We start from the raw sequence: 11,944 nt of genomic DNA, 5'->3' as shown, positions 1-11,944 counted from the left end.
GAGGATAAATATTACGGTGGGCGCCGTCCGCATCCCAGCTCTTGGGTAAATGCGGCGTGCGTTGTACGCGGACCGGGAGCCAAAAACATATTTCAAAAACAAAAAAATTGAAATGGAGATGCGGGGGATCGAACCCCGTGCCTCTCGCATGCAAAGCGAGCGCTCTACCATTTGAGCTACATCCCCAGCGTTTTAATCTTGTTTACCGAAATTGTTTGTTCCATATACTTTTAAAGTCTCAACGACGTGGCATTACGGAGCGTGCGGTGATCAGCACGTGTGACTAATTACTTGAATTAGAGAAACACCGTGCTTGTAGTAGAAATAACGACTTGTAGAGCGTAATAGATGTATTAGTTTTCCCATACGCTCGCTTGCATCGTATAGAGATCATTTTCCAAAATACTACTTGCAGAGAGCAATTGTATGAGAAGTGCAGCTATAAATAAAAAAAAAATTTAACATAAGTTTGGTTCGCTATGAGAGAGTGAAGAAAAATTTCTTGTTTAGTTGAAGTTTTTAAATAAAAAAGATAAAAAAGTAGCATTCTAGATTACCATATTTCATTGGAAAGAAAAAATTCATAAGTGACATGAAAAGGCTACTTTTTTGAAAGTTGAGATATTTTTTTCTAAAACTATCCGTAAGCCATCAAAATGTATGGATAAAGCCCTTATCTTTATTAAAAATATAATAGATATTTAATATAACTTTCTAGATGATCAACCACACATAAAGCACTCCGAAATATACCGCTTTTTCATAGTCGATCAAATATGCCAAACGATTTTCTTATGTATCATATTCTCATAAATCAGCTTTTCCAAAAAAAATATTCTAATAAGAAAAAATTCTTTCCATCAACCAAACGTGTGTTTATAGGAAAACAAACTTTTTAGACTACTAAAAGAGACGGCGTAATGGAGGTTTAGTGTGGAAGAAAAGATATATCAAGACTTGATCCCTTGTTTTTGTTTTTGCTTTTTTGTTTTTTTTTTTTTTTTTTTTTTTGATGATGATGATGAAGGGCTGATCCTTATCTTCTAGCCTATACCAATATCACCTCTCAAGAACTGAGACAAACCATAATCAAATCCTTACCTGTTACCCATGAAGCAAGAGCTGGTACCATTCAAAACTAAATGCATACCAATGAGACCAAATGGATAGAACTACACTCTTCTGTTTTGAGATGAACTCCGATTGAAAACTTGAAGAAAAGCAAGAATTCTGAGAGCATCATTTGCCATATAATGTTCCACATAAAGTGTTCTTGTAAGCTATAGAATCATAGGTGTCACTCATAGATTCCACATGTATTTTGTATTGTATAAATCAGTTCCAAGTTACAGACAGATATTGCAAGTAGCAGATGTATCTAGATTGATGCTTTCAAAGAGGATGTATATACACAGAAAGGGAGGAATTATAATATATTATACAGAATAACAAAACATTATGCATGAGAGAGGCGAGAATTGCAATTAGATGAAAAGAATAGATGATTCCGCCGCAGAGTTGAGCTCCAAAAATGAGGCCATGACCAGGTCCTACGTGCGCCAAGAACTGCGATGCTCGTCACCGATCTGACAGGACCGCCTCACTCCATAAGAGCATGAAATCACGTGTGACAGAAGGCAAGTCTGCACAACAGTAACCGAGGGCAAAGGCATTTCAAAGGGTAAGCCACATAGTTTGGATAATGGAGTGCGACTTGAGTTGGAAAGGACTGAAAAAAAGGTGAAGTAGTTGATATGTCACCTCGCAAGACTTCGAAAGCGACTGCAGGCATATCTACATCTTCTTCGACTAATCGATATACATCTACAAGCTACAAAAAGAAACCAAACACATTTCACTAAATCCAGCAACTTTAGTTAAATGAAATAGCTTTAGAATCTATGGCATGATCTCCTTGAATCAAGAATAGAACAGATGATGCAGCTTGATCACCAAGATCAACAGCTGCCATATGCATCCAATATAAAGATTTGAAGTGGATTTATGATCAGATTTCTAGTAAAACTGCAGTTAGGATTTGATTTAATCATCCCTGGTAGCTTCTTCCTGTTTCAGGAAGTCAAGGGTCTTGAATCAATTGTACCAAAGAAATAAAAAGGTTTTGAAGAAGGATAGGAGTTTTTTAGTTTTCTCATACAATCACTTATAGAAGTATCCGTGTGATCTTTAAATTAGACTGACCAATAGCAACCAACAAACAGCGAGCACGTCATCCACTATCTAATTCTTGATTGTACCAGGAATTCAGCCAAATGAAGGGTTTAAGGTGCCAAATACCATAGAGGCTCCAAAGGTGCTGGATGTTTTTAAGTCCTACTTTTGGAGGACTAGCACCTGAATATCCTAATCTAAAAGGGGGAGAAATGTAGCCTGTCCAATCTTAGATAATGCCAAAATCCATCAATTTTCTTGTATAAACATTAAAGATAAACACAGTTTTCCACTTATCAAATTACTAAGGGCGTTCCTTGAATTATCACACAAGATTGTGACAGCAGGCCAATAATGCCAACATAATTCATAAAAGAATTCATGTCAACTAGACAGTAAAGCCAGATAACCTAATCAAATTATTTGTGGAGCCTTTTACTTAGAGTAGTGCTATGTACCCCAGATTTATATTGATCAGAAAAGACTTGAAAATCATTGTTGTTTTATTAATTGGATCCCAACATCAAAAATAGACCTAACTAGTTGCTAGCAAGTTGTGGCTGGATTGGTAATACAAGCCAAATGAAGAGTATAAAGAGGACAAGCATAGAAGCTGAGGGAGATTGTGCGGTAGTATTTGGTGTCCCATTTAAAAGATATTATTGCTGAAAGTACCATTTTGCCGTCTATGCATTATCAGAGTAACTAGGATTGCTCGTTATAATAGTCACATGTCTTTGCATATGGCTTCATAGTGAACTTTGTAGCTTGATTACTGAATGTTGTTGTAATTTAATTCCAAAATGGAGAATTTGTATTTCCTTCTCTATCTTATTCTAACTCATGTTATACTCTTCAAGCACATAATAGAAGTTTCACTATTCTGTTTTATTTTGATTTCTAGATGATAAAGTTAAGCTCTTTAAGGTTCCTAGCTAAAGATAACTCAAACCTCTTGAATGTGAAGCTTGGAGTCTTCAGTTAGAGCCATGATAAGTTGTCTTCGGATCCCAGCATCAATCAGGAACATACGTGCTCCATCCTTTATAGTTTCTGTGAGGTCCAATTTCTTTTCAACTTGCCAATTCCTTGAATTTTGCCTGGAGGAAAGGTTAGCAGTAAGGTTGTGAGGTACCTAGTCAAAATGAAACAGCAAACATGACGAGAAGTTCATGTCACAGACTTGTTTGTCACTTGCAATGCAGGATTCTGGTTCATTTTAGCCACATTTTCCTTCGCAAGAACTATGAGATTTTCAAGCCGTTTCCACTGGAATACTCCGTCTTTAAATAGAACCTGTAACTTAAATGCAATAAAATAAAAAAAGTCTCCATAAGAGTCGTGTCTAGGGATTCACACCCTCTCTTGTGTCATTTTATTTTAATACATCAAGCTCTGCTTTTATGATTTGCTTATGTGAAAATCATAAACAAACTAACACCTTGCAGCTTTCTGAAACTAAACAGGACTTCAAGCAGTAGAAATGGTCAAAGCAAGAGTCAAGATAAAAGCAAAACTATTTTATCTTAAAACAGAATATTGGCATCATAATGTGCAAATACAAAAGTAGGAATAAATTAAAAGGAGAAAAAATTCACATGCAATTAACCTGAATGAGGCGTTCACGGAGAGCAGGGTTCGGGTCTGTCAATAGGCGCTTTGCTACATAAGGATATGCAACCTGGAATTATTTACCACCATGAAACATCTCCAAAGACAAAAATAATTTTAAATTAAAAAAACTGTAAAAAATAAGATCATCAAGACTTACTAACCAAATTTAAACTATCAATAATAGCAATTTATCTTCTTTTTTAAAAACACCCAGTTGGAGATAAGCAAAAGTGCAAGTGAAGGATACCTCAAGAAACTTAAAATCTGGCTGCAGCGTGAAACAGATGCCTTCTTGGGTCAACAAAGAACGAATAACAAGCGAAAACCTCTCTGGGATACGGATAGGGTAATTGTAGACAAGCTGATTGAACTTTCCTGCAATATGTTTGTCAAATACATGATAAAAAAAAAAAACCTTACTCAAGATATGATTAGTATCTTTTTTTGCATTCTTGCTCTAACCAAAAAAATACATTATCATCCAACAAGCCCATGAACATGATAGTGTAAATATTATAGCCCAGTTAAGCAACCATAACTAAATGTATAATCTGGATCCATTAGGTAGCAAGACATGCAAACATGATCCATGAGAACAACATCACCATGAAAGTATTATTTTCATTATATATCCTTTCAAGTCTACCTGTTAATGTTTGGGGAAACACCATTGGACTGATCTGATGGTTGAAAATGACCATTATCATCTAATTGTCACCATGCCATTCACGCATACGGATTTTGATTATCACATACTATATTGTCCAAGATGCCAACACTAAGAGGAACAAAGGATGAACTCACAACACATGAATAAATTTAAAATAGCTGCAGTGCCTTGTAATGTATAAAAAGGTAACATGGCTTTGCATGGGCACCTAGTTCGATGGCTCCTATCCCTCTGCAAAATGTCATGTATTTTTAATGAAAATTAATCATAGTTTGCCCAACTAGATTAAAGGAGGGTGTAAGATAATAACATATTTGCTTCATAGTCAGTGAATACTAGTATAACTTTCAGATATCATTTTATCAAGAGGAATCATATGTTGAATATTCTTTTGTCTTGTCATCTCTAGAGCTTTTTTAGCTTCTTGACTTGTAACAAGCAAGTCTTTCATCAAAATGTATAAAACATGCAAAATGAAAGTGACTTTAACAAAGGAGCTTGCTCACACAAAAGAAAAAGGCCATCCAAATATAGGGCCTGTCTGGATGCCAGCAAAAAGCTATTCAGCAGGTAAAACAACCGACTTGAAGAGAGTCATCCTGGCTAGGAACGGACAAACTGACGTACACAGGGAAGCCACAGTCATAATATCCCAAAAAAAATAGGGATTATGCTTCCGTTTTAAAAGGTGATTTGCAGTATCCCTGTTTTTTGGGCATGTTCATTCCTTGAGTGGCCTAATAACATAAATCTTATTCTCTACACTGCTTACCTTCCTCATGGCTGCCTATATTAGGTTAATCCTAGGGATAACCTATTTGAGTAGTCAAACAGGCCCATAGTATCAAACCTATTTTACAATCAGAAGTTTGATTAGCAACTTCTCATTTCTAATAGCAGTTTTCAGCCAATCTGATATGTTTGAAATGTGTCTACATATTTTAGAAATATAATGTAAATAAAAAAAAAAATCCGCTTGCCCTTGTCTGTAAATTAATGGCCATGAAAAAAGACACCTGAGGAATTTCAATGCTCAACCGGCAAGGAAGAAGCACAGTTACAACTTTGTTTATTGGGCAATCATAAAGAATATAATTTGGCTAAATGCACAATATTCTCCAATAAAAGCATCAAGTCGAAGAAAGTCGAGAAAATGAGAAAAGGAGTAGAATCAGCAGGCTCTACCAGTGACAATCCGAAAATTGAAGTCAGCCAATCCTTTCCCAGCTGAGTTTTGCCAGATTGCCTCTAAAGCAGGAATAATGGGAGAGACATCTGTACCACTAGCAAGGAAGCCAAGCCTGGTGAAGTCATTCGCCATCTCAACATAGTCCTCATTTACAGCATGGACGATAGCATCAATCAGAATTTGTTTATTTTGCTGAAACCAAAAAATTGAATAAACAGCGAGATCTTCCGCAAAATAGATGAGCATAAAGGAGCAGGTCTAACCAAATATTTGCTCAGGAAAAGTTAGTTATTGGAAGTAAGCAACAGAATAGAATTCATTTAAGTCTGAAATAGCATCGTATCTTACACCAACTGTGCATGAGATTCCCAAAAATGCAGACAAGTTATTTCTTGATTTTAATTCCAAATATATACAGATGGCTCCCATTCTCCATGGTAGGCATGCATGGAGGTAATTATCATGTTGCTTTAGATTGTGTTGTATGTTCATACAGTTAACCTTCATAGGACCTTGTTCTAGATACAAATGTTGCAATCAGTAACCAAGGTATCATTGCGGTCAAGGCTGTTGTACAGACCATACGTACTATACTGGTAAGGTATCGATATGGTACTAAGATTTGGTTTGGTATATGAGCCATCATACCGCCAGGTACTGCTCAAAACTGAGGTATGTGCCATACTATACCAACCTGTACCGCCCAGTTTTGGATGGTACCGTGACAAAAAGTGAGAAAAAGGATCAGAAACTGTCTCAGGTGCACGCTATACCATATTGACCCTACCATACCGAACTAGTACCATATTAATATGGTATCCAATACCGAGATTGTGGACTTTGATTGTATTTCCAATGCATTATCAGCATTTATACATATCATGAGATATATCCAATGATTTGCTAAAGTAGATATTAATTATAATCTTATAGAGAAGTCTACCACATGCATAAATGTTCTTCATAATGATTACATATTAAGTATATAAGCATTGCATATGAGATTTGTTTTGGCTATTTGGATACTTAACCAAATCCTTCTTGCCATAACTTCAAATCAAGCACTACTTGTTTATTGCAAAATTGTTCAAGTGCTAGGCTTACAAATATGATCTAGAACTTAGAAACTCCACTAGTCTAACAATTTTATTATTGTCCATATACACCAAGAAAAACTCAATACCTAGAATACCACGAAATGAAGAATGATCATTCTCCTACTCTTGTTGAGACTATTAATACACCCCTCACCCTGCTTACATGTCAGATTTTATGTCAACTCTTCCCAATATAAACTAAAATTACATTTGCCCGACAAGCCACCGAACCCCAACTCAGGTAGTTGTGCAATTATGACACCCAAATGCTCCACACATTCTATGCTAGACACAATATAATGCAAGGATATATGTTTCACATACCATACCAACCGTGCAACATTGGTTGATAAGGATGAATCCCTGCTAAAACAATATACTCCAGTTTTCTTATTACTACACCACAAGAAAGGACAACTTGCACTGACCATTGGTAGATGTGTTAATTGATAATATGGCTGCAAACATGTCATACATCATCAACAAATATCACTAACTTGAATACACAAAAAAGTGGTGGAAAGATTGAAATGCTACTTTGCAGTCCAGATAGTTTGCAGGTTCTGAAACCATATCGAATGCATTCAAGAATTAACACTTTCATACAAGAAAATCTGGGAATACTTGATGAATTAGCCAACCAAATAATAATAATAAATCCCTGATAAGAATGCTTTAGCTCTTAATTCACCTGACTAAGCACAGCCACATTTCCAAAGTCTACATAAGCAATACGACCATCACGCATAGCAAAAATATTTCCAGGATGTGGATCTCCATGAAATAACCCAAATTCTAGCAGCTGCCGCAGTGCAGCACTCACCCCAACTGTCAAAAACCCATTTACATCAATGCCTGCTTCTCTGATGGCCTGTGTTACATGAAGACGAAATAAGTAAGTTTCACTGTGTATACTCCAGAATATAATAAAATAGCAAGCATGCACCAGAACAAATTTCGTTATAGATTCATATGTTATGTTTGACTTCTCTAACAAGAGAATAAGCTAAAACAATAACATCATGACTTAAAGGTTGAGTTCAAACAAATGATACAGAAAAGTTAAAAGGATGCAGCAATATATCGTGGCATTCTAACCTCTGGGTCAGTGCACCGAATACCATCAATCCACTCCATTACTAAAACACGTGGACCAGAAAGCTGCTTATAAGCTCGTGGAATCTTGACGGTTGGATCGTTCTTAAAATTCTCCAAGAAGTCCTCCATATTCCGAGCTTCCTGCAGATATTATTTTGGAAAGAAAAATGAAAGACGGCAATAAATCATGCTTTTCTCTGAATAAAATTATCTGAATATGATGCCTATAATTAAAAGAAAAATTATTGAACTCCATCATTATGTGCATACAAAATTGTCGCAGGCAGATAAATATATTTTTCCCGAAATGAAGACAACAATATTACTGAATATATAATGGTTGCTATGGAAGCAGCTGCTCATGTAAAGCACGAATCAAATGCATTTAGTGCAAATGTAATTTTTAATTTTTCTCATAAGAAAAAAGTTCTATCTCTAGCTAGTCATCATTGTTTGTGATAGCAAGCACTAAACATTAAAAATAAGTAACCGCAGCAGACTAAGGATTGAACAGACTTACAAGAGTGTAGTCAAGTTCTTCCAGAAGTTTTTCACCAAATTCATCTACAATAAGCTCTGCATTGCAACCCAGTTTCTGCAGACTGATACCATTCAAAAAGGAAGCCAGCGTTCGGAACAGAAAAAGATCACGATAGATTATTGGTTCTATCCCAGGTCTTTGTACCTGCATTTAATTGTAGTTAGCACAAAAAATCAGAAACGAAAAATCAAAATTAATTTGTTTTATAGGATTCAAAACTAAGTATTGAAGCAATAGAAGAAAAGGTGACACCAACATACATGTCTGTATATTAAGGAAAGCAAAATGAGTAGCATGATAGATTTCCAAAGCCAAGAACTTAAAGACTATAAAATAGCATCAACAGCTTCCAGCATTCATGCCAAGTTATAGAGAAAAAAATAGTATACACATCAGGAGAAAAAGTTTGATCACATTAAAATCTGTAAGAACTTTCCTAAGGTTAGTTTTTCATATCAATACATGTAAAAAATATCAAATAATGCTTCATGTTTGCATGTTATCTTGATAGGGCAGTTAGGTTCTGTATGAAGCAAACCCAAAAGATGCATTTCAACGAGATCTTAAATTGCAATCGAACAATGAAAGATATTGCTGACTGAGATTATAACGATGACAATCTAATGGAAATGTAACCATAGGGTACATTCACAACCTTTATGGCAACATCTTCCCTTGTCTCCCTTAAAGTGGCCCGGTAAACTTGGCCCAAACTTGCAGCTGCTATTGTCTTGGATGAGATTCTGCTGAATACCTTTTCAAGAGGTTGCCCCAACTCCTCTTCAATTATGGCAAAGGCTTCCTGTATATCCAAAAAATGATTTTTAAAAGAAGGTTTAATTCCACCATATGAAGAATTGCTGTGCTTCAGTACGAAATATCATCACCAAGAAAATAGTTGAAAAATTTGCTAGTGCTGCTAAAATTCAGAATTCAGAAACACTACCTACCTGATTAGGAAAAGGGGGGACATCATCTTGGAGAATGCAGAGCTCATTCATATAATCTTCGCGGATTATATCCGGTCTATTTGCCAGAACCTAAAAAGTTGCAACATGTCAGCTGCTGAGATGGAGGATATTATCAAGAAAAATGCCTTAGGGCTCAACCTTGGTACAAAGGAATAACTAAATAAGGCAAAAAGAAGAAGCTCCACTGCCATGTGGCACAAGAGGATTGGTGCTTGATACCACAACTCTGCTGTTGTCCTGCACTGACCCTGTTTGCATCATTCCCCTTATGCTGTATGCCATGGAGCCTTTTTTCTTCTTGGTTTTTTTTGGGGGTGGGGGTGGGGGGGTTACATGGTTGGGCCCCTATAGCATTAATTCATTATTAATGGAGATCTTTCTCCTCTTTCAAAGAAATAGGACACAAATGAAAAAAATAATAACCTGCCCAGCTTTAATAAAAGATGGTCCCAAATTGCATAATAGGTTTCGAAGCTGGCGAGCACGGTAAGGAACTACTTCCTCATCTCGTCCAACCAAGCAATCATAGGTGAGGGCAGACCAGTAGAGACCCAAGTTCCAGACTATCTCCACCCCTCGACCTATAAGAGATAATATAGCCCCTCTAGATTCCAAAACCTTGTTCCTGACCTAGCAGTCAGAAGACGATTCAGCAAAAGCAAGCACTGGCAGTCCGGCACCATTCATAAAAAAACTGAATTCAATAACAGGAGAGTGGATAAGGTTAATTGCTATTTGCATACTGTCTCTGGGGTATATTTGCGGAATGGTATACAAACGCCACGTTCAATATCAAGCTGCTCCATGGCACTAAACTTCTCCGTCGAACTCTTTTTTGTTATTTTCCCATTCCTGCTTGATGATGGAGCCATCTTTTGAGAAGCAGGTGCAGAACTAGTTGATGCAGCATTTTTGATCCGAAATGACAGGAATTGTTTGCTTCGCCGTACAGGGGGCCTTAATCTTGGATGAGCATAATAGCTCATATTGTTTCTGCACTTAAATACATGGCAGCCCCTCACAGGCAAGAAATGGCGTGATGCATTGGATGAACTTGGTAGACAGGTTGTATAGAACTCCATATATTTGCTCAATCTTAGTTCCTTGTATATATATCTCTGATCTACACCTGGGTTAGAAGCAACTAATAATCTTAATTAAACATTAAATAAAAATGCCAGCAATCTTCAAGACGCAACAAATATGAAAGCATAGTTGATTTTCAATGAAGCAAACTCTTTTTATTGCAGATTAGAAGATATTATCAGGAGAGGGTAGGCATTCAAAAATGAAGCAAAGCCTTCAAGAATCCTCCGTATAAGACTGGAATAAATAATAATTATAAAATACAATAATAGAAGAATACTGAAATTTAAAAATTCCACTCCCTACATATATAACCTTGAGTGCCCCCCACCCCCCTCTCCCCCCTCTCTCTTTCTCAGACACACACACACACACAAAAACCATAAGTACCCACGTAGGCACCTACAGCACAATATTGTTTCTTCTTGAAGATTCTTTTTATCTCTATTTCCCATTACATATCGAAATGTGCAAAACTATTGTTGAAAAAGAAGGGGTTTCCCCATTTCCTTTGCTATTCTTTTGTAATTCAATTTTCATTATAATTTTTTGCGAAAGAAAGTCGGGAAGCTTATTGCCAACATCTGGAGACGACATGTTCTCAAAACTCTAATCTTGCCCACAGGTCTCCAAGGCATTCATAGATCACTGACAACAAGAATTCAGCAATTTGGAGCTCCAAATTCTTAGATTTGGAGTTCACTGCTATATCTATCAGTAGAATCACTCGGATTGCCGGGGCAAACCGCGTAACCTCTCTATCGTTGAATTAAGCCTTTAATTATATGGAATTACGTCCTAAAAATCTATAGAAATGGCATCAGAGCTAGAGAGAGAGAGAGAGAGAGAGAGGAGAGAAAGGGCACCTACCTGATAGTCGTCGGCGGCGTCGGGTGGCCGGCCCGCAGCGGTGGAGGGGACAGAGAGGGAGAGAGGGAGAGCCAAAGTAACTATCGAACGACTTCCCAAATGTCTCATGGTCTGTCCATTGTAGCGCTCATAGCTTCAAGTAAGACAAACATCTATTCCACTAGCAGACGGCTCTTCATTGGGTGGCGGACGGGGGACGTGCCATTGTCGGATCGGATAGAATTTGGTCCATTTCTATTGCCAAAACGAACCCAATCCGTGACGTAATCGAGTTACTAGATTAAGAGGCAACCCATGTCGGATTCGGCTGCTTGGATGAAATCAGATCCATCGACAGATCTAGCTAGCATCATGTTTACACGTGTGCAACGCTGTTACCATATTTTTCAGGGCGAGATGTATGGTGATTAGAAATTTTGCTCCAAAGGACAAACAGAACAAGAATGGCGACTGTGGATAGTGACATCGACCCCGAATGAACACCAAATTTGTCTTTCTTATCGAAGCTACCAAATTGGATTTTCATTCGAAGATCCAAGCTCAAAGCGATCATTCCGCAGCAATAAAACATCCTCCATGTACCGCACCAAAGATTTAATTCGTAATTATTATGTATACATGAGCAGCACTTGAACT

General features: G+C 37.1%; 1 protein-coding gene and 1 non-coding gene across 12 annotated transcripts; both read right to left on the bottom strand.

Annotated features, from left to right (window-relative positions):
• Positions 1–113: 113 nt before the first annotated feature.
• On the bottom strand, positions 114–186 carry TRNAA-UGC (transfer RNA alanine (anticodon UGC)). Its single transcript has one exon. It is a non-coding gene; the product is annotated as a tRNA-Ala (tRNA).
• Positions 187–1,270: 1,084 nt separating this feature from the next.
• ACDO1 (Protein kinase superfamily protein) lies at positions 1,271–11,457 on the bottom strand. 11 transcript variants are annotated; one of them, XR_015977337.2, is made up of 15 exons: positions 11,309–11,454; positions 10,096–10,481; positions 9,776–9,982; positions 9,332–9,421; positions 9,037–9,183; positions 8,361–8,525; positions 7,841–7,981; positions 7,434–7,613; positions 5,642–5,837; positions 4,034–4,156; positions 3,782–3,853; positions 3,356–3,474; positions 3,125–3,272; positions 1,762–1,831; positions 1,271–1,643 (listed from the first exon to the last, which is right to left on the bottom strand). XR_015977337.2 is itself a non-coding variant. In XM_039133538.3 (15 exons), exons 2-15 carry the CDS (start codon positions 10,432–10,434, stop codon positions 1,579–1,581), a joined length of 2,061 nt encoding a protein of 686 aa, XP_038989466.2. In that variant the 5' UTR covers positions 10,435–10,481; positions 11,309–11,457; the 3' UTR covers positions 1,271–1,578. The 11 variants fall into 11 exon arrangements, 8 of the variants coding, with proteins under 8 accessions (XP_038989466.2, XP_088576497.2, XP_088576494.2 ...); XR_015977335.2 differs by having other exon boundaries at positions 3,356–3,468; XR_015977336.2 differs by having other exon boundaries at positions 3,356–3,468; positions 10,096–10,496; positions 11,309–11,444.
• Between the last annotated feature and the right edge of the window lie 487 nt (positions 11,458–11,944).

Source organism: Phoenix dactylifera, chromosome 4, assembly GCF_051530095.1.
Source record: "Phoenix dactylifera cultivar Ajwa chromosome 4, Ajwa_hap1_PhDact_Kaust_v1.1, whole genome shotgun sequence".
Lineage (NCBI taxonomy): Eukaryota > Viridiplantae > Streptophyta > Magnoliopsida > Arecales > Arecaceae > Phoenix > Phoenix dactylifera.
The sequence above is the reverse complement of the archived record's forward strand: the minus strand, read 5'-3'. Positions and strand labels throughout refer to the sequence as shown.

What these genes read in the sequence shown, in the direction of transcription:
- ACDO1 (XM_088720368.2), bottom strand. Translation starts at nt 10,434, where the DNA reads ATGGAGTTCTATACAACCTGTCTACCAAGTTCATCCAATGCATCACGC. An exon ending in AAGAACTTGACTACACTCTT is followed by an intron (nt 7,982 to 8,360) that starts GTAAGTCTGTTC and finishes TAATATCTGCAG; the next exon opens with GAAGCTCGGAATATGGAGGA. An exon ending in TCCGTGAACGCCTCATTCAG is followed by an intron (nt 3,475 to 3,781) that starts GTTAATTGCATG and finishes ATTGCATTTAAG; the next exon opens with TTACAGGTTCTATTTAAAGA.